The sequence below is a fragment of the Pyrgilauda ruficollis genome, unplaced genomic scaffold (genome assembly GCF_017590135.1).
Source record: "Pyrgilauda ruficollis isolate IOZ18807 unplaced genomic scaffold, ASM1759013v1 scaffold55, whole genome shotgun sequence".
NCBI classification, from domain to species: Eukaryota; Metazoa; Chordata; class Aves; order Passeriformes; family Passeridae; genus Pyrgilauda; species Pyrgilauda ruficollis.
Genome location: NW_024527155.1, coordinates 8,712,654 through 8,736,168, shown reverse-complemented (window position 1 = coordinate 8,736,168; position 23,515 = coordinate 8,712,654). Strand labels below are relative to the sequence as shown.

The 23,515-nt window shown below is 38.0% G+C and overlaps 1 protein-coding gene across 8 annotated transcripts in view; it reads left to right on the top strand.

Annotated features, from left to right (window-relative positions):
• The window catches only part of CPT1A (carnitine palmitoyltransferase 1A), a 38,482-nt gene that overhangs the window by 6,242 nt on the left and 8,725 nt on the right, over positions 1-23,515 (top strand). For 6 of the 8 annotated variants that reach the window (XM_041481135.1, XM_041481139.1, XM_041481138.1 and 3 more), the window contains 15 exons: positions 6,257-6,336; positions 6,479-6,633; positions 7,622-7,761; positions 8,155-8,326; positions 11,443-11,544; positions 12,244-12,381; positions 13,272-13,349; positions 14,078-14,185; positions 15,017-15,104; positions 17,454-17,649; positions 18,207-18,395; positions 19,401-19,506; positions 21,262-21,378; positions 22,246-22,410; positions 23,139-23,273. In XM_041481135.1, the coding sequence (XP_041337069.1) occupies positions 6,493-6,633; positions 7,622-7,761; positions 8,155-8,326; positions 11,443-11,544; positions 12,244-12,381; positions 13,272-13,349; positions 14,078-14,185; positions 15,017-15,104; positions 17,454-17,649; positions 18,207-18,395; positions 19,401-19,506; positions 21,262-21,378; positions 22,246-22,410; positions 23,139-23,273 (1,875 nt within the window). In that variant the 5' untranslated portion in view covers positions 6,257-6,336; positions 6,479-6,492. Of the gene's footprint in view, positions 1-6,256; positions 6,337-6,478; positions 6,634-7,621; positions 7,762-8,154; positions 8,327-9,247; positions 9,297-11,442; positions 11,545-12,243; positions 12,382-13,271; positions 13,350-14,077; positions 14,186-15,016; positions 15,105-17,453; positions 17,650-18,206; positions 18,396-19,400; positions 19,507-21,261; positions 21,379-22,245; positions 22,411-23,138; positions 23,274-23,515 lie in introns of those variants that run through there. The other 2 variants (XM_041481142.1, XM_041481143.1) reach the window with 2 other exon arrangements.

Sequence of the window (23,515 nt, the reverse complement as noted above, 5' to 3'; positions counted from 1 at the left end):
TGGAAACCTTTAATTTATCAGCCACTGCTCCCAGTTTCAGTCCCTGTACTTGTAAATCCATCAGCAGTTTCAGTTTGGGTATTTTTTTTCCTCTGGTGGGTGGGGGCTTTTGTTGGTTTTATTTTTTAATTTTTTTGCATCCACTTCTGGGATGATTGTATAGGTCAATTAAACTGTAGCAAGTGGCAAAGTGTGGAAGTAAATGAACGGGCTAGGAAGTTATTTGAGGATGTTGGCACTGGCTTTGTTGTGCTTTACCATGTATCATTTCATTGCAAACACACTGTCTGGGCAAAGTCAGCTGCCATAGTTTCATCTGAATACTTTGTGTAGGTGGTACTGAAGGCTTGGACTGACAGGACCATCAATAACAGAAATGCAAGTGAAACGTGTCATAATGCATGAGGAGATTGGATAAACATCTCAGTGTTTGCAATTCTCTTCATTTCGATTTAATGCCTGGTATGAAATGAACAGATATGAGCATACAAAGTTCTTTAGTGATCTGTGAAAAACAAAATACATTCATAGTTTTGGCTTTCTGGAAGATAGAAAACGCAGATTTCCATAGTAGTGGCTTACACAGCTGAGAGAAAATACTTGGTCTCTGTGTCAGCACAAACACAGTGCTGCTGTTCAAGTGTTTAAATACTGGCTTTAATTTCATTAGGTCTGTCCTCAGACTCGTGAAATTCAGTGACCTACCCTAAAGTGTCAAAATATGTTATCACTAAATGTACAAAATAAATCTTTTGGGTGTCTGTTTCCTTTTAAAAGCTGTAGTAAGCTCACCTCCTGAAGGGAAATCTGATGTGTAGACAGCAAAATACTGGATAAATTTCTTCAATATTTTCAATATTTAAAGAGGTTTCAGACTTAAAGTCTTTTAGGAGAACTTTTGGGAGTTCCAGAATTATTTTGTAGTTTTCTGTGGCTGCTTTTAACATTCAAACAGTAACTCTTACTGATTTGCATGTTAATAGAAATAGATTCCCTCTCCCTCGCTTTTCTCTTTTAAATAAACTGGTTTGGGGTCAGACCAAGACTTTAGGGTACTTGCTTGGTTTTCCAAAACCATTCTTCATTCAAGGTGTCTAGCTTTAAATGGAAATTTTAATAGAGTTTTAAGTATGTTTACTAATTAAAATTGGGTTTAATGTACTTTCATCTGATATTTTTCTCCACTTCTTATCTTGAAAGCTTCCTTAAACAATGTAATTTTAAATAGTTTAGTATCATACTTTTCTCCTCACCAGCCTCTATTTGAAACTGGAGTGCCAAGCTTATTGTAGTAAGTTAGTTTATTGTGAGAAACGAATGAAGAATTCTTCAGGGTCAAGTTTCTGTTCTGGTTTGTTGGATTTTTTGTTTTATTTTGGTTTGGTTGGTTTTTTGTTTTGTTTTGTTTTTTTTTTTTTTGCTTCTAAGCTTGCCTAGTAGGAACTTGGCAGGAGTCAGAAGACAAAGCCTTTGTCATAAAATGCTTCTCATTGCTTGATTGGTGGTGCCTTGTATCTGCCTGAAGTTATGAGGGTTTCTGTGTAATTTTGGATTCAGAAATGCCATGATACAGGCAGTTCTGATTTCAGAACTGCCATCATACCTGCTATGAACACTCTGTGCCTTGGGTGCCAGTGATACCTGTCTGAGAGCTCTGACAGTATCAGACCTGTGTGTGGTGATACCTAGCCGTGTTCTCAGAGAAACTATGCAGCAGCCATTACTTTTTGTAGAAAACTGTCAAGTTTTGATTATCCAAGTAGAATAATTGGAGAGAATTGTTTTGTGAGCTTGGTTTGATTACTGACAGTCATATGCCCTGCATATTAAAGCTAATCTATTAATAGGTGTTAGAGACCTGTGAGGAGAAACTCAAACTAAATTATCAATGTGCCTTGAAAGTGAGAGTCATAGAATTAAGTCTTTCACCAAAGCTGTTTGGGATCAAGGTAATATGTGTCTTTTTGTTAGATGTTTAGAATCCTGACAGGGAGAAAGGACAGGGGTTTTCTGTTCAAGAGGAAGAGGAAATGAGGAAAAAAGTGAATTGCATGAGCCAGGCAATGTATAGGAAGTAAGTGACATCCTCTTAAAGCCTAGGATTTGCATTTGTTGTGAGGTATAGGTGTGACTTTATTATTTTTAGCACTAGCACTTTATCCATGTAAAATGTATGAAATCCACAGAAAGATAAAGATTCATACTCAGTAGCATTTCCAGGAGTAACTGCTTCAAGAATTAATACCTTGTTTTGTGCAGTGTGCTGTAATGCAGTTAGCTTTTGTATCACGGCTTGCTGCTATTTCAAAATGCACATGGCTGTCCTTTCGCTGTGCTTCAGAGAGACATTGCCAGCCACTGGCAACTTCTTGCATGCCTGACATAAATGGAAGCATCCTGCATGTAGGACCTCTCTTAGCCTCAGATTTTCCAGAGCTGAAGCCTTATCTCCTTCTGTGATTGTAGGAACATATAAGCCCCAGCACTGACTGTTCAGTGTCTGCAACCTGAAGTCATAAGGTCTGCGAGTTGAACCTCAGTCTTTGTGGTGTAAATGTCCTGAAACTGCAAAAATAACAGCGTGAGGATGCTTTTTGCATTGTAGATGTAGCAGCATAGTTTTGCAGACCATCAGCACATAGGCTTTCTGGTGTGTAATGTGTTTTCTTGACTTAAAAGCGACATCCCGCCTGGCAGTGCTTGTTTATAACAATGAGGAAAAAATTGTGCTTAGTTTAGTTTGGCTCAAGCAAAGCTATGAAAAAGAAAGAGGAGAAACATCTGCAACTGTTAGAGCATGTTTGAATTTAAATAAAACCAGATAAGAGCAAGGGGCAGGCAGCTTTCTTCTTTAAATAAAAGGGAAAAAAACTCACAGACAATCAATAAACCAAATTTTAAGGGGCAAGTGTGTGTTTTTTTAAGGTGCATTAGTATTATAAGAGAACGCTGAAAGGAATCAAAGTAGCAATTTCAGGGGAGTTGTAGAAATTATTGTGCTGGGGTTTGTTTTTTTTTTCCCCCTTTGAGTGAGACTCTGCCAAGCTGCTAGCAAAGTCAAAAGCTGTTGTTCATGGCTCTCTGCTGGGAAGGAGGTTAATTAGTATACGCTGTGCAGAATTCTGCTGCCGACCCGCAGTTGGAGGACGCTGCTGGGGCGATTGATGGATGTGGGTGCTGCCTGGGGAACGGTGGCAAGTCAAGTTTAAAAGTCCAAGGCTCCGCCCGCGCCCTTTCCCCTACTTTGCTGGCGAGCACGTGGCAGCGCAGGAATGCGGCGAGGGGAAGTGTACCGCGGCTTAGGATTAAATCGGCCTTGAAGGGGGAAAACAAGTGTTCAAAGAGGCGGGCTGAGGGAAGCCTTTGGTGTTCCGCCATCATAATTCAGGGCAGTTTTAAAGGCTTATGGTTTTTAAAGTGAAGGGAAAGAATATGAAAGGAAACAAGCTGCTTTATTGTTTCACGTCTTAACGTCAAGCAATACAGTCCTAGAACTGCGCTGTATTTGTTTTCAGGGCTGGCTTGCTTTATTCAGGATTAATTCTTGCTGGATTTTTTTTCCTTTGGGAATAAGGAATATTTTCCTTAATGAAGCTTATTTATTTTTATGAGAATGCTAAATTTTAATTCATTAAAATGTCAGGTTGACTGTTAATGCTTGATGCTATTTAGAATATTTTTCTGCCTTGGGCAGTAAAAAAAGCATGTGCTTAAAAATGAAAGGGTTCCTGAAATTCTTTCCATTCATCAACAAAGAAGGTTAATTACAAATTTCCAGGCTGAGAAGTCACAGAGGAGTTGAAGGGTAAGGGAAACCAGCTGATCTTGTACTTCAGACACTGGCATTCCAGAATACAAAATTCCAGGAGTGAACTGAGCAGAACCTGTTGGCCCTTCTTGAGACAAATCCAGACGCCTGATTCTTTGTATGCAACTACGGTTGAGTTCTTTGTATGTGTTTGTTGGGGTTTTATCATCCCACCCTTAATAGTGCCACTGTAAACATATGATAAATTCTTAACTTCGAAAGCTTTTGCAAACCCTGTTGAGTTCAGGTTATACCCTGTATCACTGCTGCCTCTCCCTGCTTTATTGCTCCCTTGTCAGCTGGTGATGACCAATTTAAATGAATGAGTGGACAGCTGACTTTGACTTCCTCGTACTTGCCTGCAGCAGAGCCCCTGTAAGTAGTTGTTAGTGACAGAGTCATTAAGTACTACAAATTGCAGTTGTTCCTCGGCACACAGGGCTTGTGCTAAAGCTTTTGAAACTGGTGTTCAGAGCTGGTTTGTGTTCTTCTAATTTGCTCTTCTTTGTTATTCTAATCACATGTGTTATTCATATGAATCAATTGCATACTATCTGTAGGATACTGTGAGCTTTAGGTGCCTTGATTCACCCAGCTTCTAAAACCCGAGCAGTGGCTGATGGATTTGCGAGATCTGTGAATTACCATCAGGCACTGTAGCAGTAGTTGTATGGCAGAGGTGGATCACTGTGGGCTGGTCCAGGAACAGGCACGGCAAATACTGCAAAGAATCCATGCCTGTTGGTCAGCAGCCTTAATAGATGATGTGCAGCGGCACATATCTCACTCATCTCTGCCGAGTACTCCTTCTCTTTCTATATTGTGCATTTTTTCCTAAGCCTACTGTAATGGCTGCATTCCAAGTGCCTGGTTGTCTGCTCGTCCACCTTGGCACCCATGCTTTGTGTTTCGGATGACTTTGGTTAAGTAGGGTATTTACAGACTAGAGCAGCAGCACTCTGGTCGTAATGAACTGCTTTTGAAATGCCCACCTAAATTGCACTGGTTAATCCTCACAGGCTGTTCATCAGGCTATGAGATTCTACCAGAATTTAATTACTACTTCAGGTTTGCAAACAAAATGTGAATTTTAGCTTTTAGGATTTAAAAAGGGTAAAGTAGTTGTATTTTTTTTTGATTCTGCTTACATAGAAATACCAGTGCAACCTTAAAACACTTGGTATTGATAATGTGTTTTGTACCAATCTCAATCTAAAACTTGCCCATGAGTCCTGACCTACAGATGGGACGATAAATTCCACTACTATTTAGTCATACTTCTAGGAGGATATTGTTTTTGGGGCTATTCATGAAAGTTTTGTAAGCTAATAAATTAGGCTGGACAAGAGATCGACTTTGGAATCATGATGATCTCCTCAGGAATACACAGTTTTGACCATTTCAATGTTATACATAGATTCTATCTGCAAAAATCTACTTTCTAATTGTAAGTGCTTAAAAAACATTTGTCTGAATCAATAATTAGTAGGAGTGACTTCCAGGGTGTTTATGTGTAAATGCTGGTTATGGAAACTAAGAAAAGCTACAGAATTACCCACAAGTTTAACAAGGGCAAGTTCCAGATTCTGCATTTGTGTTGCATTGCAATTACAACTTCCTTGTGAGGGAAGGAGGAGAAGCAGGTAGAGGTCTCTTCTCTCTGGTTACCAGTGACAGAACACGAGGGAATGGCCTGAAGCTCTGTTGGGGAAGTTTGGGTTAGATATTTGGAAAAGGTTTTTCACCGGAAGATGATTGAGCCCTGGAAGGGAGTCCCAAAGGAGGTGGTTGCAGCCCCAGATCTGACAGAATTCAAGAGGTGTTTGCACATCACTCTCAGGCACATGGTAGGGTTCTTGGGGCTACACTGGATTTACATTTCTGTTTAAACTTCCAGTGGTTTTAGTTTGAGTCTTTTGTGGCTGCCCGATATAATTGTCTTCTGTCTGTATTGGCATGGTTGTTGATATTTGTTTGGGCAGTTAAGCTGAGCTGCAATTCCATGAAATTTCATCATGGTTTCAGATTTCTTTGGGGAAGTAATTTTTCTGACAGTTGTGGTTTGGTTTCCTCAACTCTGCATAGTTTTGATTTTTGCAGTTATTTGTCAGTCACAGCCCAGAGCCACAGGGACTATAGTCTCTTATTGCTTTGAGTAATCATCTTGAAACTAGGATATGAAAAAAATGTTGGGAGAAGATATGGCAGCTTTTTTTCTCTAGCTGAGGTGAAAACTTGAGATACCTGTTGTTTCAAATAAAACTTTTTCTGAATGTTCTTTGAAATGTAAGGTGCTCTGTACCTGTGATATGCTATTTCTCTATGTTTCGGCTTTCACTTTCTGTTCTGCTCTGATTTTTTTATGTATTGCGTGTATAGGTGATACGCAGCTATCTGTGATGCTGCCAAAATGCCCGAGTTACACAAATGTTTTGTTTCCATTTGCAGCTGCTTTGGTTAAAAAAGGTGCCTTAAATTAACCTTCAGGACACTCAGACTGAAGTGCAAGCAGAGCCTGTAAGGAAAAGGCAAGTATTATATGTAAATTTTTTCATACTTGGAAATCTTTGCCAAAATCATGGTGTAGAAAATATCTTGCTGGAAATGGACTAGGTCTTAGTTCCTCTGAACAAGAAGGCAATACTCTTTCTAAACTTTGTTTTCTGACAGAACTCTCTCTGAAAATGGCGGAAGCTCACCAGGCAGTAGCTTTTCAGTTTACAGTAACTCCAGATGGGATTGACCTGCGTATGAGCCATGAGGCACTCAAACAGATTTACCTGTCTGGTGTCTATTCATGGAAGAAGAAGTTCATCAGATTCAAGGTATGCTAAACTAGTGCAGTCCACCAAACTTATGGGTTATTTAATGTTTCATGAATTTATTGAAGTTTTTTTAGGGAAAACTGATTTTTTTTTTCCTTTATGGTAAATAAGGTTTTTCGTTGTGAAAGACTTAGGGGTTTTATTTAAGACAAGGGGTGCTGAGGAAGGTGGCATAAGGTGATACTGTAAAGACTGAAAGGGTACATATTTTTTATTTATTCCATTGAAGCAAGGTGAAGGAGATGTAGAAATTAACAGACTTCATTCTTCCTAATGCACCACGTAATAATGTAGTCTTTTAGAAGTCAGAAGTACAACCAGTCATGATCTTTAGTGTCATATGTCTTAGAGGTACAAGGCTACACTCTTATTATAGCTAAGTAGTATTGTTTCTGATGAGGTATTTGATAAAGATTGTTTTGTTCATGGGATTATAATTGTAAATATCTGTTTCATTAGTAGCAATCTACATAAACTAGAGGTTATCTTCAACATCTCTTTTAAAACTATAAACATATTAACAGAAATCTTGTTAAAATTTTCTTTTAAAGCCATGAGAAGAACTGTTTAAATTGTATAAAAAAGTTAATTCTGGTTCTCATTGTCTTGTTCAGTAGGATATTTTTGCCATGTATTCATGTGGAAGGGTCTAACTCGGTGAAAGTTGAAATTATCGCAGTGTCATTTGTTTTAGAGTTGTTACTTAGTTTCAGTATTTTTAGTAAGACTTGCAGCAGGATCAGTGGTGTCTACAAGAGAATGTAAAAAGTTCCTTTCATTGTTGATATTATTGTTACAATTTTCTGTAGTAATCAAACAATCAACATTCCTTACTGCTGAGATAATCTCATGTAAGAAAACGTTGGATAATCTTAACTACTTGTTTATAACTAAATGACTTAAATGTGTTGATTTTTGTTTCATTCCATGGTTATATGAAGTCAGTCACTTTGGTATGAAAAAATTATGTGAAGGCTTTTCTTTGCAGAATGGAATTATCACCGGTGTTTACCCTGCTAGCCCATCTAGCTGGCTTATTGTAGTTGTGGGTGTGATGTCAACCATGTATGCTAAAATTGATCCTTCCTTAGGGATAATAGCCAAGATCAACCGAACACTTGATACAACGTAAGTAGACTGAAATGTTAATGTTTCTCTAAAGGGAAATCAGTTTTATTTGCAGCTGCTCTTAAAGCTATTTCTGTTAAAATGTATCCGTTTTGGAACAGTACATTTGTGACACCATAAGCCAAATAAACAGCTGTATTATGAGGATATGAAATAGGGAGGTTGTACAAGTATTGCTGCAAAATTCTGGGTATTTGGGAGGCACATTTGGGAACTTTTGTGGCCTTTGATGCTGGAAAAGCTCTTTGGAAAGGAATTTATGAAAGCAGGGTGAGCAGGCATAAATCTTGTGTAAGGCCTGTCCGTACTATTAGATTTTTTTTTCTTATACCAGCTTCTCTTTGGAACTTAAATGGACACTAACTGGCATATGCTGGTTTTTGTTTTAAATAGTGGCTATATGTCAAACCAAACACAGAACATTGTGAGTGGAGTACTTTTTGGCACAGGGCTTTGGGTTGCCCTTATCGTCACAATGCGCTACTCCCTGAAAATGCTGCTCTCCTACCATGGTTGGATGTTCGCTGAACATGGCAAGCTTAGTGCTGGCACCAAGTTTTGGATGGTAAGGATATGTTGACTTCATTTCATCTTAACTTCTAACTGATCAGTATTAAAAGCCTTAAAAAAAAATTTTGTAATTTTATTTCTTTCTTGTGTTTTTTGTGTCATGGGACAGGAGGCTGTTAGGTAGCTATTTCTACTGCCACCCTTCTAATGCTGTAATGAAACTAATCATCGTGGCCTTCTAGAAGGAAGAGTAAACACTTCAAGAGTAAATTCTAAATTGTCCAACACCTTGGGCCTGTGTGACTCAATACCTGCTTTTTCTCTGTGTGCAAGTACAGTTAAAGGTCTTTGTCTGCAGCACCAAAGAATCTTGTCCTCACAGAAAGTGCTCCCCTAATTCTTTGTTGTAATTCTTGTTAGGATTCCTTTGATAGAGTCATCCATTATAAAATTATAAATAGTCATCCATTATAAAGTTATTCTTCTGCTTGAAGAAAATATTGCTGAGTGTTCTTTGAACCGATTTATTGGCATGCCTCCAGAATGAGTTGGGAAAGGAGCGTAAGGTGTAGGTAGCGTGTTATGCAGTTTTCAGGTAAGGATAAGGTGAGAGTGGTATGTCTCCTGTGGATTGTTGTGGTGCTTTGGAAAAGGATTCTTAAAGGATATGATAGGTATAAAGTGAGGAAACGTAGGTGTTGGTGCTGCAAGAGATGAAGTGAGGTTTTGCTGTTTGGACTCGGTTCTTTCATCTCACTTTTGCCTGTATTGTGGTAGAAATAGCTCAGTTTCTGTACTGCGATAAATTAGTCTCTGCAGCCTCAAAAAATTAACAGATGTGTGTCAAACTAAGCACAGGTCATGATTTACTATGGGAGCGATTCAAGGTTAGGTATCCAGAATGGTGTACACTAAAATAGAGTTTAATGTTTGTCTGGTACAAGTGAAATTTCTAATTGATGGTTTCTCCTGGAAGCAGTAGCAGCCTCATGACCCAAACTGGTACAGTGCAGAGGCTCTGAATGGTAAGGCTTTCTGTCAATTGCTTGGAGCTGTAGCTGCCTTGGTTTTCAGCATGTCCTACCAGATAGATTCTTCAAAGCTCTTAATATTGCCTTATCAACCTTAAATCAGTATGAACTGTAATGCTACTTACCATGCTTTGGTGCATATTGTATTTATCAATTTTTTCTACCATATATGTTGCATATGTATTTTGCTGTGTATTGTATGTGTTTTAAAAGTACAGAACACTGCAGGTGTATGCCCAACAGTGTCTCATCTATGAAGGTCTATTTAACTAGACCCAGCAAAACTAGTGAAACAGCTCCAACTACCCTTTCTAGATTTTTATAATACTGTTTTCTCTTCAAATGATCATGCAGATCAAAAACCTGAACTCTAATTTCAGTCACAGTACAAAGTGATTTTTCAGACTGTTTGGAAGTCTAGTGGCACTTCTAATCAGCATATTTCACCTTGTAAAATCAAATTTCCTGTATCAGTGTTAGGGGAAAATCCAAATATTCATTGCCATTTTAAAAAAATAAATGAAAAAGTGTTAATTTTATGTGAAGAGATGCAACATATGTTAGAATGACATTATTTGCTGTGTCTGCATATGAAGTCAGTGATGTAATGCAATGTGTGTGTCTGTCAGAGCACTTTATTGGTCTCAAACTATTATAAATTCTCTATTATAAGTTTTCTTTAGAGATAAGTACTGTGAAATGTGTTTGCTGGTTTTTGTCAGTTGAGCGGGTACTCTCTTAAAATAATTTTAGCCTTTTCTGGCTTAAGAATTTTGGAATAAAATTGTCTCCAAGTATGAAATTAGATTTCCATATGAAAGGCTGAGCTTTCTCTTTCCCACCTGTTTCCAAAATTATTTTGTCCTGAAGCACAGCTGGATTTCATTGGCAGCCCAGTGTGGTGCGTCCCATGTACATCTGATGGCTGTGATACAGATCCATTTGCAGGGAGGTCTTTGTTGCTGGTAATACTCCGCAATTGTTAGTTCTTTTGTGCTGCCTGAAACTGTCTCCACTAGCTGTGCTGACCCAGGAAGCTGAGAAGGAGGAAAAGCTCTATATTCTAACAGTTTTGTTAGAAGAAGTTTTCATAATTTAGTTGTGAAATGACGTCCTCTCTTTTATTCTATCTTGTCTGGTGGCTTATATATGCTACCCTGTGTGTTGGACCAAGATTACACTTTGACAGTAAAAGTTCCACTGGGTTGTTGGAAAGTCAAGTCACTTCACTTGACTTTCGTGCTGAAATAGGGTGACAGTGTCGAAATCCTTTCATGAGTAGCCTAGAGGTTGCATGGCCTAGAACTTCGGCTTAGTGTGTGCTGCAACTGAAAAGTAGCGGTGGACAGAAAAGCTGCTTCTGTTTTCACTCCTGTGTTCACAGGAGATTCTGCAACATCTGAAGCTAAGTTCTCTCTGGCGTTTTTGTTTTGTTGCTGGGGGGTTTTTTGGTAACACAAGCACTGAGTGTAACACTGGCATGCTTGCACAATTTGGTGTGTTCAAATCATGCAGTAGACTACCTGAGATTGATTCATGCTTGAATTAACTCCCTGTAACATCGATCCTATTATTGATGTTGAGCTGTAACTTTGGAAAACATTAAACCATGATACAAAAGCATAATTATTATTTTGAAAGATTACTGTAGTTATCTAGAAACCGTAGCTGAGTCACAGGCTTGATAATGATTGTGTTTTGAAGCACAATTTAGATATGTTTCTTGTATCTACTATGTAATATAGTAAAAGGTCAGCGGGTAGACGTGAGTTTTTTAATCTTTCCAGAGGGGAATGTATGAAGAAAAGAAGTGCTAAGTAACTGTATTTATATTGAAATCAAGGTGTGCCCTACATAAACAGCAATATTGTCTGAGAGAGGATGATAACTGGGAAGTCAGGAATGACCATGCCTGTCTTGCTCTTCCACTGCCATGTTGTGTAACCTTTAGGGAGTTAGTTTCTGTCAAGGCCTTTTCTCACATGTGAAACCGTGATAAATGGGGTAGCTTCCTAAATCTAGTACAGTACAATTCACCAGTGAAAAGGACAATGAGTTACATTACACATTTTACTCTGTCATTTTTCTTCCATTGAGCCTAATAATTTGGTGTGTGTATTTTGTTTTTGCTTTTCTCCAGACCCTTGTAAAACTTTTCTCAGGGCGTAAACCCATGTTATACAGTTTCCAGACATCTTTACCACGATTACCAGTTCCAGCTGTTAAAGACACAGTCAATAGGGTATGTACATTCACCAGTTCATTTTCTTCAGTAACACAGGATCCATACCATGCCTTTTGGGGTGTTTTTGCCATGCCTCATGAAAAACTGCATTGTGTGTGTTAATATGGTGTAACAGATTCAAACTTTTGCATGGAAATTAAAATAAAGGCTGTGACAAACCAGTGACACTGGTGGCAGTTTGAAGCCAGTGTGATTCACATTGGATGGCATCATGCCTGTTGTAAGGCTGTGCCACAAGGTGTGATTTCCAGGGTGCTTGAAGCACACTTTTGTTATCCTCCCCCGTTGTACAGTGTTGTTAAATGTGTGTGTTGTAACACAAAACCTTGTAACAAAGTGGGTAAATATGGCAGTATGTCACAGAAACTGAAGGTTTGATTTTTAGAGGAGAAAAAAAAAAAATCTCTCTGCTACTGAAGAAACAGTATGCCTTACCCTTTGGAGTGGAAAATATTTAGAAAAGTTACCTCTTCCACTTGTGTTTTGCTCACAAACGTCTGAAAAAATATTTTATTTTTTGAAGTTTGCAGCAGACGTTTAGAAGAGCATATACTCTTATTTTAAAAACATGGTATTTGCAGCCTTATGGATTGAGACTGGATAATGTTTATTTGCTGTTAACATGCTTTATGTAGGAATGGTGAGAAGCTACATATTAGTTCCTGTGCTGATGCTAATTCTTTTTTTGTGTCCTAGTATCTGGAGTCAGTTCGACCACTTATGGATGATGAAAAGTTCAAAAGAATGGAGGGTCTTGCCAAAGATTTTGCTTTTAATTTGGGACCAAGACTTCAGTGGTATTTGAAGCTAAAATCCTGGTGGGCCACTAATTATGTAAGTAGATAAATAGGAGGCTCAGTTGTTCAAATTACATTATTTGTTCCCTGGTGCTCTTTTTGGCTTAAACTGCATTCTTTCTTAAATGTAAAAGAAGGAAATTGAAACTGCGTAATATTTTATTAAAGTACATGTGACTTTGCATGTAAATAATTTGTGTGATTTGGTAAACAGTATGGTTTACCAACTGTTTATCAGTATGGTTTATCAACTGTGTGAGCAAAGGTGAATGAAACTTGAAAAAATTAATCCTTATTTTGCATTTTGTTATTCTGGAGAATTTTACTGTTAGGATTGCTTTTAGGGTTTGTTTATTTGCTTGTTGAGCTTGATAACTCAATAATGGGCCTGGCTACCCAGGTAGTTTAGAAGAATGATTTAGAACAGTTTTTTTAATATAGAGCAGCTGAGGCAAATATAAGAAAAATAAAGAACTGTATCTAATTGAGTTGGTGAGCTGTCTTTTCTTTTTTTTCTTACAAATAAAAAAATCCAACCCTCAACATCATAGTGAGGACTGTAATGTTAATTCCTTCCTGATATATTATCTAACATACTTGTACCCAGGTAGCCTAACCTGTCCTGGCAAAGGCTGTAAAGCATTCAGGAGATTGATACATTTTAAATATTATGGGGAGATCATGACTTCTTTGAAACCTTATCAGAGAGATATAGCTGAATTTTATTTAGTTTTCTCGCCCGTTTTTCCCTGTTTTCCCTGAAGTCTGATAGAAATTAGCAGGGTGGGGATTATTGTCTTTTTAAGTGCTAGCAGTTTCCTTCCCACTTCTGGATGGAATGTTGTCTGGTGGAGCCATCAACGTAGAGGACATAAACTGTGGAAATGATGAGATTTTTACTGCTTCTCTTTTTCCTTCCTGCTGCAGGTTAGTGATTGGTGGGAAGAATATATCTACCTTAGAGGACGTGGACCAATCATGGTTAATAGCAACTATTTTGCAATGGTAGGTAAATCCTATAAACACCTTATGTTGCATAGAAACTGTAACATTTCTGGCAGGCATCTTACTTCATGGAGTCTTTCTGCTTAGAAATCTATTGCCACTGAGGATGTAACCTTTGTTTTCCTTTCTTCTGGTATAACCTGCAGCCAGTGTCTTCAGGTGCCTTCAGGTGCGTCACATACCTGAAGTATGTGACATATAAGTACATGTACACATAAGTATGTGACACATACACCTATCTTAACAGCCCTAGCACAGCTGCCACTTCGGCAAACTCATGCAGTAATGACTTAAACAGTTTTGTCCTGACTGTAAAGAGTCATGATCTCCCCATAATATTTAAAAAAATCTTCCAAAAGCTCCATGTAAAACTTAATGGGTAACACAGCTGAAGGAGGCGTGTGGTCATACTAGCAAATGTACATACAAGAAGTAAAATTGTAAAAGACTGAAAATAAAAAGGAAAAAAGAAATATGATGGTCTTGGATCAAGTTTTATGTAGCACTGTCTTTTCTACTCATGTGATTAATAATGTTTAAGGAGATTGTGACTGCTGAAGAAAAGTTTCCTCAGCTCACTGCACTTGTGCACTTCATAAATTTTAAAGCCTTTTCTGCATTATCCAGAATAAACATTTAAGTACGTGGATGAGAAGTACTATCAGGTTTGGTTTTTTTTCTAATGTAGTCTGGTAATCATTAACTTATGATTCTTATCTACTTTACAGGACTTCCTTTCTTTATATCCCACAACCCTGCAGGCAGCTAGAGCTGGTAATGTTATCCATGCCATCCTGCTCTATCGGAAAAAACTGGACAGACAAGAAATCAAGCCAGTATGTATATCAGTTTAAATGGCTTTTGATCTTCTTGCAGCACAATCTGTGAGAAGCTGACCAGTTTTCAGAATGGGAGAGGAGAGGAATGTCTTATTGTTACAAATTTTTGTGGTCCAAATCATCTTGGCTATCACTTGAATTGCACATGGGCAGAAACTAGCAACTGTCAAAAATACAGAATTGTATGGATACAATACAGGATGGTTGGAATAAAGGTCTGGAGGCCACCAAGAGTGGGCCAGTGGGAGCTTAAGATGATGGTAATGTCCTGTGTTGCGCTAATTTCTAGGTAGCACAGGTAGGCATATCCCATTTGAGTTCCTGTACTATCCAATGGCTGTGTATTGTAGTAAACAACAGCTGTGGAAACAATTAAGTAGTTTTTTTCAAGACCATTGAAGGGATGTAATTAATTGTATTGAACTACAAATCTGAGAAGTGTGAACTTTTGTACCTACACAGCCATAAATAGCTTAAAAGAGTGAATTAAGGGGTAATGCATGCTGCATGTGTTAAGTTTTGCATCCAGACCACCCATGGAGAACTCTTTGGATTTCAGGTGCTAGCTAGCTTCAGTCTTCCCTCATGGAGGGTGAGTTTTTGGTAGAAGGGGAAAAAATAATGGCTCTGGAATTTCCGTGGAATATTCCACGTGTAGTTTAAGGAAAAACCATGAACAGGGAGGAAAAAACTCAACACTGCATTAATGTGTTACAAATCTTACTCTTCTGAAGCCTTTGTTTAACCAGATCTTGGGGTTTTTTCTTTACTTTTTAATTTTCTAATTGTATATGCAAAATGACATTTTAATGTATGTTTGCTTCACAGATTCTTTTGATGGGATCCACTGTTCCACTCTGCTCAGCTCAGTGGGAAAGAATGTTTAATACTTCCCGTATCCCAGGAGAGGAATCAGGTAGGCAAGGCCAGCCAAGGAGAAAAAGCACCTTGATGGAATTCAGGGCTTGGTGTCTCTTCACTAAAAATCTGGTTTTCCAGATAAAGATCTGACTGGCACAAGTGTATATCAATACTGTGTTCCAGACTGAGGTTGTAATGGATTGCTGTAGAGTTCCTAGACGATTTTCATTTTGGGGAGATTTTGAAGCTTTTTTTAGTGATTTTTCTCCTTTACTTAAATTAAAAAACCAACTTCAAGATAATATTGTCTGTCCTGTTTTTGAAATTATAAATAATCTTTACTTTTATTTTTCCAAGATCAAGATGATTTTTGAGGTATTAAAAGTGGCATTTTTTTGTTGCCTTTTATTTTTTTTCCTAAGTTTTGTCACTGTAAGTGGAGTCAGATTATATCTAGAAGGACTTACCATTTGTAATCAGCAGGTGGAAGAAAACATTGGAAATATTCATTTCCTTTCTCTTTGAGAGCTTCGCAGCCGATTTTAGTGGAGACTTGTGCTGGTGTGTTTTTCTACAAAAGCTTAAGCTGTATCTAGGCTTCTCTGATCGTGTCATATGCTGAAAAGCCTCTTAGAACTGATTTCACCTGTTTACCCAACAGTGCATCCTCGTGGCAGCATCACAGTGAAATACAAGCAGGAGTTATTGTTTAGTCACCTCCGCTGGGAATGCACGTACGGGCTGCCACTTGAAAACAGGATGGGTTTTTTTACTTTCTGTGGGGCCTGTAACTCACTCTGATGTTTCAAACTGCCTTCAGACTTGTTACTCCCACTCAGCTACAGAATTCAAAACAAAGAGTTTCTAAACAGATGCGGGGATCTGCCCACTCTTCCCTGCTGGAGGCTGACATTTGCTGTAAGAAGTTGGATAAGGGGGAGAAGTGGCATTGGGTAGTGGATAAAGCAGTAGGTGCACGTGTCAGATAAGGACTTTGCTCTCAGTTCTGCTGCTGGCCTTTGCTAGATTGTTGTGGATTTTTTTTTCAAGCTATGCCTCAGACAGCTTTATCTGCAAACTGAAGGAAAGGACATCCCTGGTGTCATTACTCTGTGTCATAACCACTAGCTTAAGTAGACGAGCGGGTTTTTAAATCTCTCTTGGACAACTTTAGTCTATGAGCTACTATTATTTAGAATACTGCAATACTTCAAGTGCTAAGAGTGCAACCCTTGCCCTTTCCATGTTATAAAAGGTATAAATAAAATAAAAGGTATAAACAGTTTACATTTAGCATTGGTTTTCTTTCAACTCTAAAATGAGTTTTGCACAGACGTGTAGAACTGGCTCATTCTAACTAGCACCTGATTAAAATACATCCTGTATATCTTAGTGGTTCTCCACAGTTTCTCCTGTTTAAAGTCTTTCAAATTAAACTACAGTCAATATAATAATCACTGTCTTTTTCTCCTAGGCTTTTCACGTTTCCTATCATACTTTTTCCATTTTGCTTTGTTTCTGTTTTTGTAAAGGAAAAACAATTGTGTCATTTGTATATGTTAACTCTAAAGGAAAAACAGTTGTGTTTTGTGTCATTTGTATATGTCTAAGTGAGTTCCAAAAACATTTTTCGCACGTTCTCATGAGCAGCTTGACTCCTTGTCTCCTGATTTCAATTACTTTATGTATATTACAGTTCCTAAAGAAAAAAAAAAGAGAAAAAATAGTCTTGATATTAATTGGTGATAAAATCATGTTGAACATTTTATCCTGTCACTTGAACAGTTGTTAAATAGTCATGATTTTTGACAAAACATGCTATGAAGTGAACGACTTCACCTGTGGTTTGATACAATGCCTTCTTGACTAAATTTAGGCTTATCCCAGTTAAGCCAAACAGATAGTAAAATGAGGGGAAAAATGTGGTCTAGTTTTGTGCTTGACATAACATTACACATTTTGGCCATATATGGAATGTTCACTCTGCATCTGCCAGGACAAGTGTAAACAAAAGCTGATGGTATAAATTCTGAGTTTCTTAAGACGTTGCATGAATTGTCCAGGACCTGAGTGCAAATGATTTAAAAATACCTTTCCTGATATTCATCTGGCAGGTTCTTTTCTGACTGCTTCACCAGGCTACGCAGCTAGTGCTCGTTTTTCAGACACAGAAGTATAGATTTAGTTGCTTAATAGTGGCCTCCAATGTGGAAACTGGTGGTGCTATATGTGGAAATGATTGTCAGATCTGGGTATTTGACTGTTCCACGTGGGCATGTTTGTGATGAAATACCATGGGGTGCTGAAATAACTTGTAGTGCATGCAATAGGCATCTGATGTTATTTAGTGCATTAGTGTTTTCAGACTTCAGCTTTGTGTTGACGTAAGTGATTGCAATTCTAGATACCCTCCAGCATGTGAAAGACAGCAAACACATTGTTGTGTATCACAAGGGCCGTTACTTCAAAGTGTGGCTGTACCATGATGGCAGATTGTTGAGACCCCGAGAAATTGAACAGCAAATACAGAGAATTCTTGAGGATGATTCAGAACCTCAGCCGGGTGAAGAAAAACTTGCAGCTCTTACTGCAGGAGATAGGTATGGTGGTTATTACTTTTTAAATAAGTTTAGTATTTAGAAATCATTGCATAACATAATCATTGAATATCGGCTTTAGAATTTTTTAATAGTCTGCAGTCAGTTTTTTATACTTTGGTCACTGATTTTGTGTAATTTTGATGTGTAATAGTGCTTAAGTCACTTGTAATTGTGTGGAGTTAAAAAAATTTTGCACTGGCAATCCTATATGCAGATTATTATTTTTATTGTTGTCTTCTTCCTTATAATAGACACTTTCTTTGATTTAGTTTTAAGTGAAGATGATCAATGCTGTAGTATTGCATGTGCAGAAATGTTGAATTTCTGAGGATGAAGTTTTGCATGTGTGTGATGATGTGTTGAGTTGGTTCCTAGGATTCCACTGTACTAGTATTGTCAGAGCTTTTCACAGCTCTCATAGTTTAAATGCAAAGAAAGTAGTTGTGTCAAATTCCACAGAAGTAGGGGGAATGTCTCATAGTGATTTTAAAGGTAATCAAACATTGACAAATTTATGTAATCTGGCTACAAACCAATTTTTTTTTTTTTTTCTACAGAGTACCATGGGCTAAGGCTCGTCAGGCTTATTTTAGCCGTGGAAAGAACAAGCAGTCCTTAGATGCTGTTGAGAAAGCAGCATTTTTTGTGACATTGGATGACATGGAGCAGGGGTACAAGAAGGAGGACCCAGTGAGGTCCCTGGATGCATATGCAAAGTCATTGATACACGGCAAATGTTATGACAGGTGCAGTACTGATGCTGTGGAAAATGCCTTCCTTTTTTTTGGAATTTGCCTAATACATATGGATTATTGATGACTTTTAAGTTGATAAATTCCATAGAATCACAGGAGGGTTTGGGTTAGTAGGGGCCTTCATCTAGTTCCAACACCCTCTGCAACAGAAAGGGACAATTCTCAATACATCAGATTGCTCAAAGCCCAGTACAGCCTGACCTTGAGCATTGGCAATGACAAGGCATCCACAACTTCTCTGGACAATCTGTTCCAGTGTCTCACCAGCCCACTGTAAAAAATACTTCTCCATTATAACACATCTAAATGTACCCTCTTTCAATTTATATCTGTTGCCCCATGTCCTGTCACTATGAGCCATGATAAAAAGTCTTTCTCAGTTTTTCTTATAAGCTCTCTTTAGATATTGAAGGGCTGCAAGTAGGTGTTCCCAGAGCCTTTTCCAGACTGAACAAGCCCAGCTCTCACCCTTTCTTCATGGGAGAAGTATTCCAGCACTCTTGCCATTTTCATGGCTCTCCTCTGACCCAGCTAACAGTTCCATGTCCTTCTTGTGCTGAGAACCCGAGCTGGACACAGCTCTCTAGGTGGGATCTCACCACAGATCAAGAGGCAGAATCCCCTCCCTCACCTTTCTAGCCATGCTGCTTCTTAAGCAGCTCAGGACATGATTGGCTTTCTGGGCTGCAAGTGCTCCTTGCCAGCTCATGATGAACTTTTCATCCCCAAGTCCTTCTCTGCAGAGCTGCCAAATCCATTCATCCATGTCTGTTGAACTGGGCATTGTCTTGACCCAGGTGCAGGGCCTTGTAGTTAGCCTTTTTGAAATTCCAAGGTTCAGATTTCTGTCTATTTATTTAAATGTTCTTATTAAAAAAAAAAAAAAGGATAAGTTCTAGTGCATTTGAATGTGAATTTTAGAGAGAGAGGAAGTTACAATACAAAAGCACTTTTGAAATGTACAAAACCATAAAGAAATCTTGATTTCTTTTGTAGGTGGTTTGATAAGACATTCACTCTTGTAATATTCAAAAATGGCAGAATGGGTCTGAATGCAGAGCACTCCTGGGCAGATGCTCCTATTGTTGGACACCTGTGGGAGGTAGGTGTTTGGCACAAAGAGCTGGTGCAGAAGATAATGTGACAGGGGCTTGAAGCAGCCCTGAAGGCCAGCAGCAACTTTCACTCCTTTGCATTCATGTTGCTGATGAGTGACCTGGGGCCTATGTCTACAGCAGCTGTAGAATTTGAAAAAGAGCCCAAACCCTTGCTGCTATTTTTTGAAGGACAGCATTTCAGTGAGCTTAGATGTCTTCACAGAAAAGTGATACAGCTCCCCAGCTACCTTTTCTTTAATGTTTTAAGTCCACAGATCATTGCCTCTTTGGTATGGCATTGTATTTTTTGTATGTACATTCTCCTAAAGCTCTTAAGTTTTCTTGTGCTATAAAACTCCCATGCTTGCTTTTAAAATTTAAAAAATTATACACAGTTTAACTTTTTGTCCAAGTATTGTTTGCTAAGATGCAGACTGATATGCTGTTGACATTATCTCTTGTATTTATTTGCAATGAATGCAATAAATTCACTTTGCTTTGCATTCATCATATGCTTAGTTTAGTTCTTGAAATCCTAATTGATTTTTTTTCCTTTTTTCATTTTGAACCTTAAACCTACAAACAGTTACGTGACTCAGATAAATTAAAACTATTTCAGAAATGTTATTTAATTTTTATTTTGTATATATTTGTTCATATGGGTCTTGCATCTAACTGGCCCCCAAGTAATTTCTGAGTTTTGTTATAGAAATGTTTCCATCTGTATAAGAATAAAAAAAAAAAAAAGCCTCATTGCATTCTCCACCCAGGGAAGAAAGAAGGCCAAATGGATTTGAGAGTGACGTGACAGTGCAGTGTAGACTATCTCAGTGAAAGAGGGATACTTTTTTTGCTTTCAATGAGTGATTTTATATGCTTAATTTATATATCTGTACTTAATATTAGTTGATACATTTTTCTGCCAAGAATTAAGATTACTGAAACAAGACTGAATTTTCTAGGAAGTTGTCTATTGTTAGCTCTTTACAGATTGTCTGTTTTTAGAATTGAATGGATTAAGCTTTATTTCATATTTGTCATGTTCTGACCAGTAAGTGAAATGAGAAAATGAAGAGAAAATGAAATTAAAATAAGAGATTAGAAATAAATCATCAAGCTTTTTCTTTCCATATTGAGCAGATTCAAATCTTTTGGTAGTTCTTTGTTTTGTATGTGGGTTTGTTGTTTCTTAAATTTTTTTTTTTAACATTGAGGATGCTTGATCTCTTATAAGACAAGGCCTTTTATGGTTGTGTTTTTCATCTCGGAAACAGTCTTCTCTCCCACCCAGGAGCTCTAGTGCACATGTGAAATAAACTGCAATGTTGAAAGAGATACAAATATTAAAAATAAATGAGTTCTTGCAGGGATTTGCACTTACTCTGAAATAAATTATTCCTTGATGAATAAGTTTTGACAAATAACAAACTTGAAGAAATTCTCAAGAATCTAAATCGAACAAAGATGGTGAAGTCTGAGTTCAGTTTTTTTGCTCCTACTTAGTTTGAGGTGTGTTTTGAATTGAAGAGTTTTTTATTAAATCAGTAGCATCTAACAAAATGCACCCCTGTAATTGAATAAGTGTTTGGTGCACATCCGGTGTTCTTTTTGTAAAACTGGGGGCTTCACTTGCAGTTGTTTTCTGTATTTGGAAATGGATTGTGTATTTTATTTTGCTGTGTAGTGAAAATAGGTTATATTGCTTTCACAATGGCAGTAAGTAAAGTGTTGCAATTCTGAAGAAGTGTCATTCTTTGCAGAATGTGATGGCGACTGAGTATCTTGAACTGGGCTATTCAGTAGATGGACATTGCAGAGGAGATCCCAATCCGAACATTCCCATTCCTACCAAGCTGCAGTGGGAAATTCCAGAAGAAGTAAGTTCAGAAGATTTAGTGGTATGAGAGAGAAACGTCTCTTATCCCCAGTGGTCAAATAATGTATGTAATTATTGATAACCCTATAAATCAGTTCTAAATTCCTTTGAGTGCTGTAGGTTGTGTACTTCAGGTTGTAGCCATTACTGAGTTTGCTTAGAAAATCAGGGGGTTTTGATAGCAATCTTTAAAAATTCTGACTGGGAAATGCCAACATTTTACTAGAAGGTTTCTTGGTTGGCAATATGTCAAAAATAAGTGGCCATCTCTTTTAAATAGTGACTGTATTAAAATAACTGTTTACTGGCTGAGGCTTCATTACTGTTGTCACAACAAATACTCTTGTCTAATAGTTCCTTTAGAATAGCTTTCATTTTTTTGTGCTTATAATTCACCTAATAAGATTTGATTTTTCTAAGTTGTTTTTTTGGTCCGAGTTTCTAGAAGAACTGCCACCACCTATTTGGATTTTAATTTTTAATAAAAAGCTAATGGTTGGTGATTTATTTAATTAAGCATGTATGGGAGCTTGGAAGCCGCACTACTAAGGCCATTCTGTAACTGTAGGCCATTCTTTTCTGTTCTTCTGATCTGAACAGTTTTAATGCTGGTGGGTTTTATAAGAGTTATTTTTGGAGGTGTACTGGCTTAAAACATTTTTATTAGCTTTTTTAATTTTAACTTTCTAGCAAAGATTGCTTCTTTCTCTAAAGGGAAATTATTTAGGTGATGATGTTCCTAGCATGCATAAAGGCAAGCATTTCCTGTTTAACAGTTAAAAATACTTGTACTTTTTCAATAGTTCTCTCAAATACCATGAATGCATGTTTGTATACACACAGGTATTTGTTTGTTTGTTTGTTTAAGTGCCAAGAAGTGATTGAGAAGTCTCTGAGCACTGCTGTAGCTCTAGCAGATGATGTGGACTTCTGTTCCTTTTGTTTTGATACTTTTGGGAAAGGACTAATAAAGAAAGTGAAAACCAGCCCTGATGCCTTTGTGCAGCTTGCCCTGCAGCTCGCTCACTACCGGGTAAGAACAGATTGTTTCTGCCCCACAGAACCTCCTGAGGCTGGGCGTGATGTGTCTGTGGCTAAAACATGTCCCTGGGTAGGGTAATCTTGCTCTGTTTGTACAAGGTTGTTAAAGACATTCAGTGCAAAAGGATACAAACCCTAAGCAGATTACTAGCTGGAAACCAATTCTGCAGTGGTTCACATATTGATACATTTCTGATTTTTTTTCTTCTGCTTAATTGGTCTACCCCTAGGCATTTTAGACTAGAAGGAAGATATGAAACTTCTAGTAGCTGTGTTTATAGTCTAAACAATGTTAAATTTACCTTTTAGATTAGAGTCACACAGGATGCAGTAGTCATGGACATTCCCTAAGAGGATTAACAGAAATGCCTATCCGTATTTCTTCTGTTAGTTCTCCTTTCCTGTAATGTGCTGTCAGAAAAGACCAGTGTAGCAACATTCAGCTTCTCTTATAAACTGAAGAAGGTTGAATATGAAATGCAGAGAGTCATCCTTGCTAGTCTGGTTGTTCTGTTAGTGTTTATCAAATCCTGCTGCTAATCTTATTTTTGCCTTCATTATCTTTGGGTAAGCGGGCTAATAGTGGGCTACTGCAAACTTAAATGTTGAGTTTAATCTGTGGAGTGATTCATAGCCTGTGTGCTTAGCTTGGGCTGTTGATTAGGAAAGAGGGCCCAAGTCTATCTAAACCTTGAAGTTCTTATTTGTCCCTTTTTCAAGGACATGGGAAAGTTTTCCTTAACGTATGAAGCGTCCATGACGCGGCTGTTCCGAGAAGGCAGGACCGAAACGGTTCGTTCGTGCACGGTTGAGTCCTGTCGTTTCGTCCAAGCCATGGAAGACCCCACTGAGAGTGTAAGCTCATGGTGTTGGTGCCTTATACAATTGAGAGAGTGGGTTTGGATTGGGTTTTAGGAATAAATTCTTCACTGTGAGGGTGGTGAGGCACTGGGACAGGTTGTCCAGAGAAACTGTGGTTGCCCCATTCCTGACAGTGTTCAAGGCCAGGCTGGATGGAACCCTGAGCAACCTGGTCTCATGGAAGATGTCCCTGCCCATGGCAGGGATGTTGGAATGAAATGATCTTAAAGGTCCCT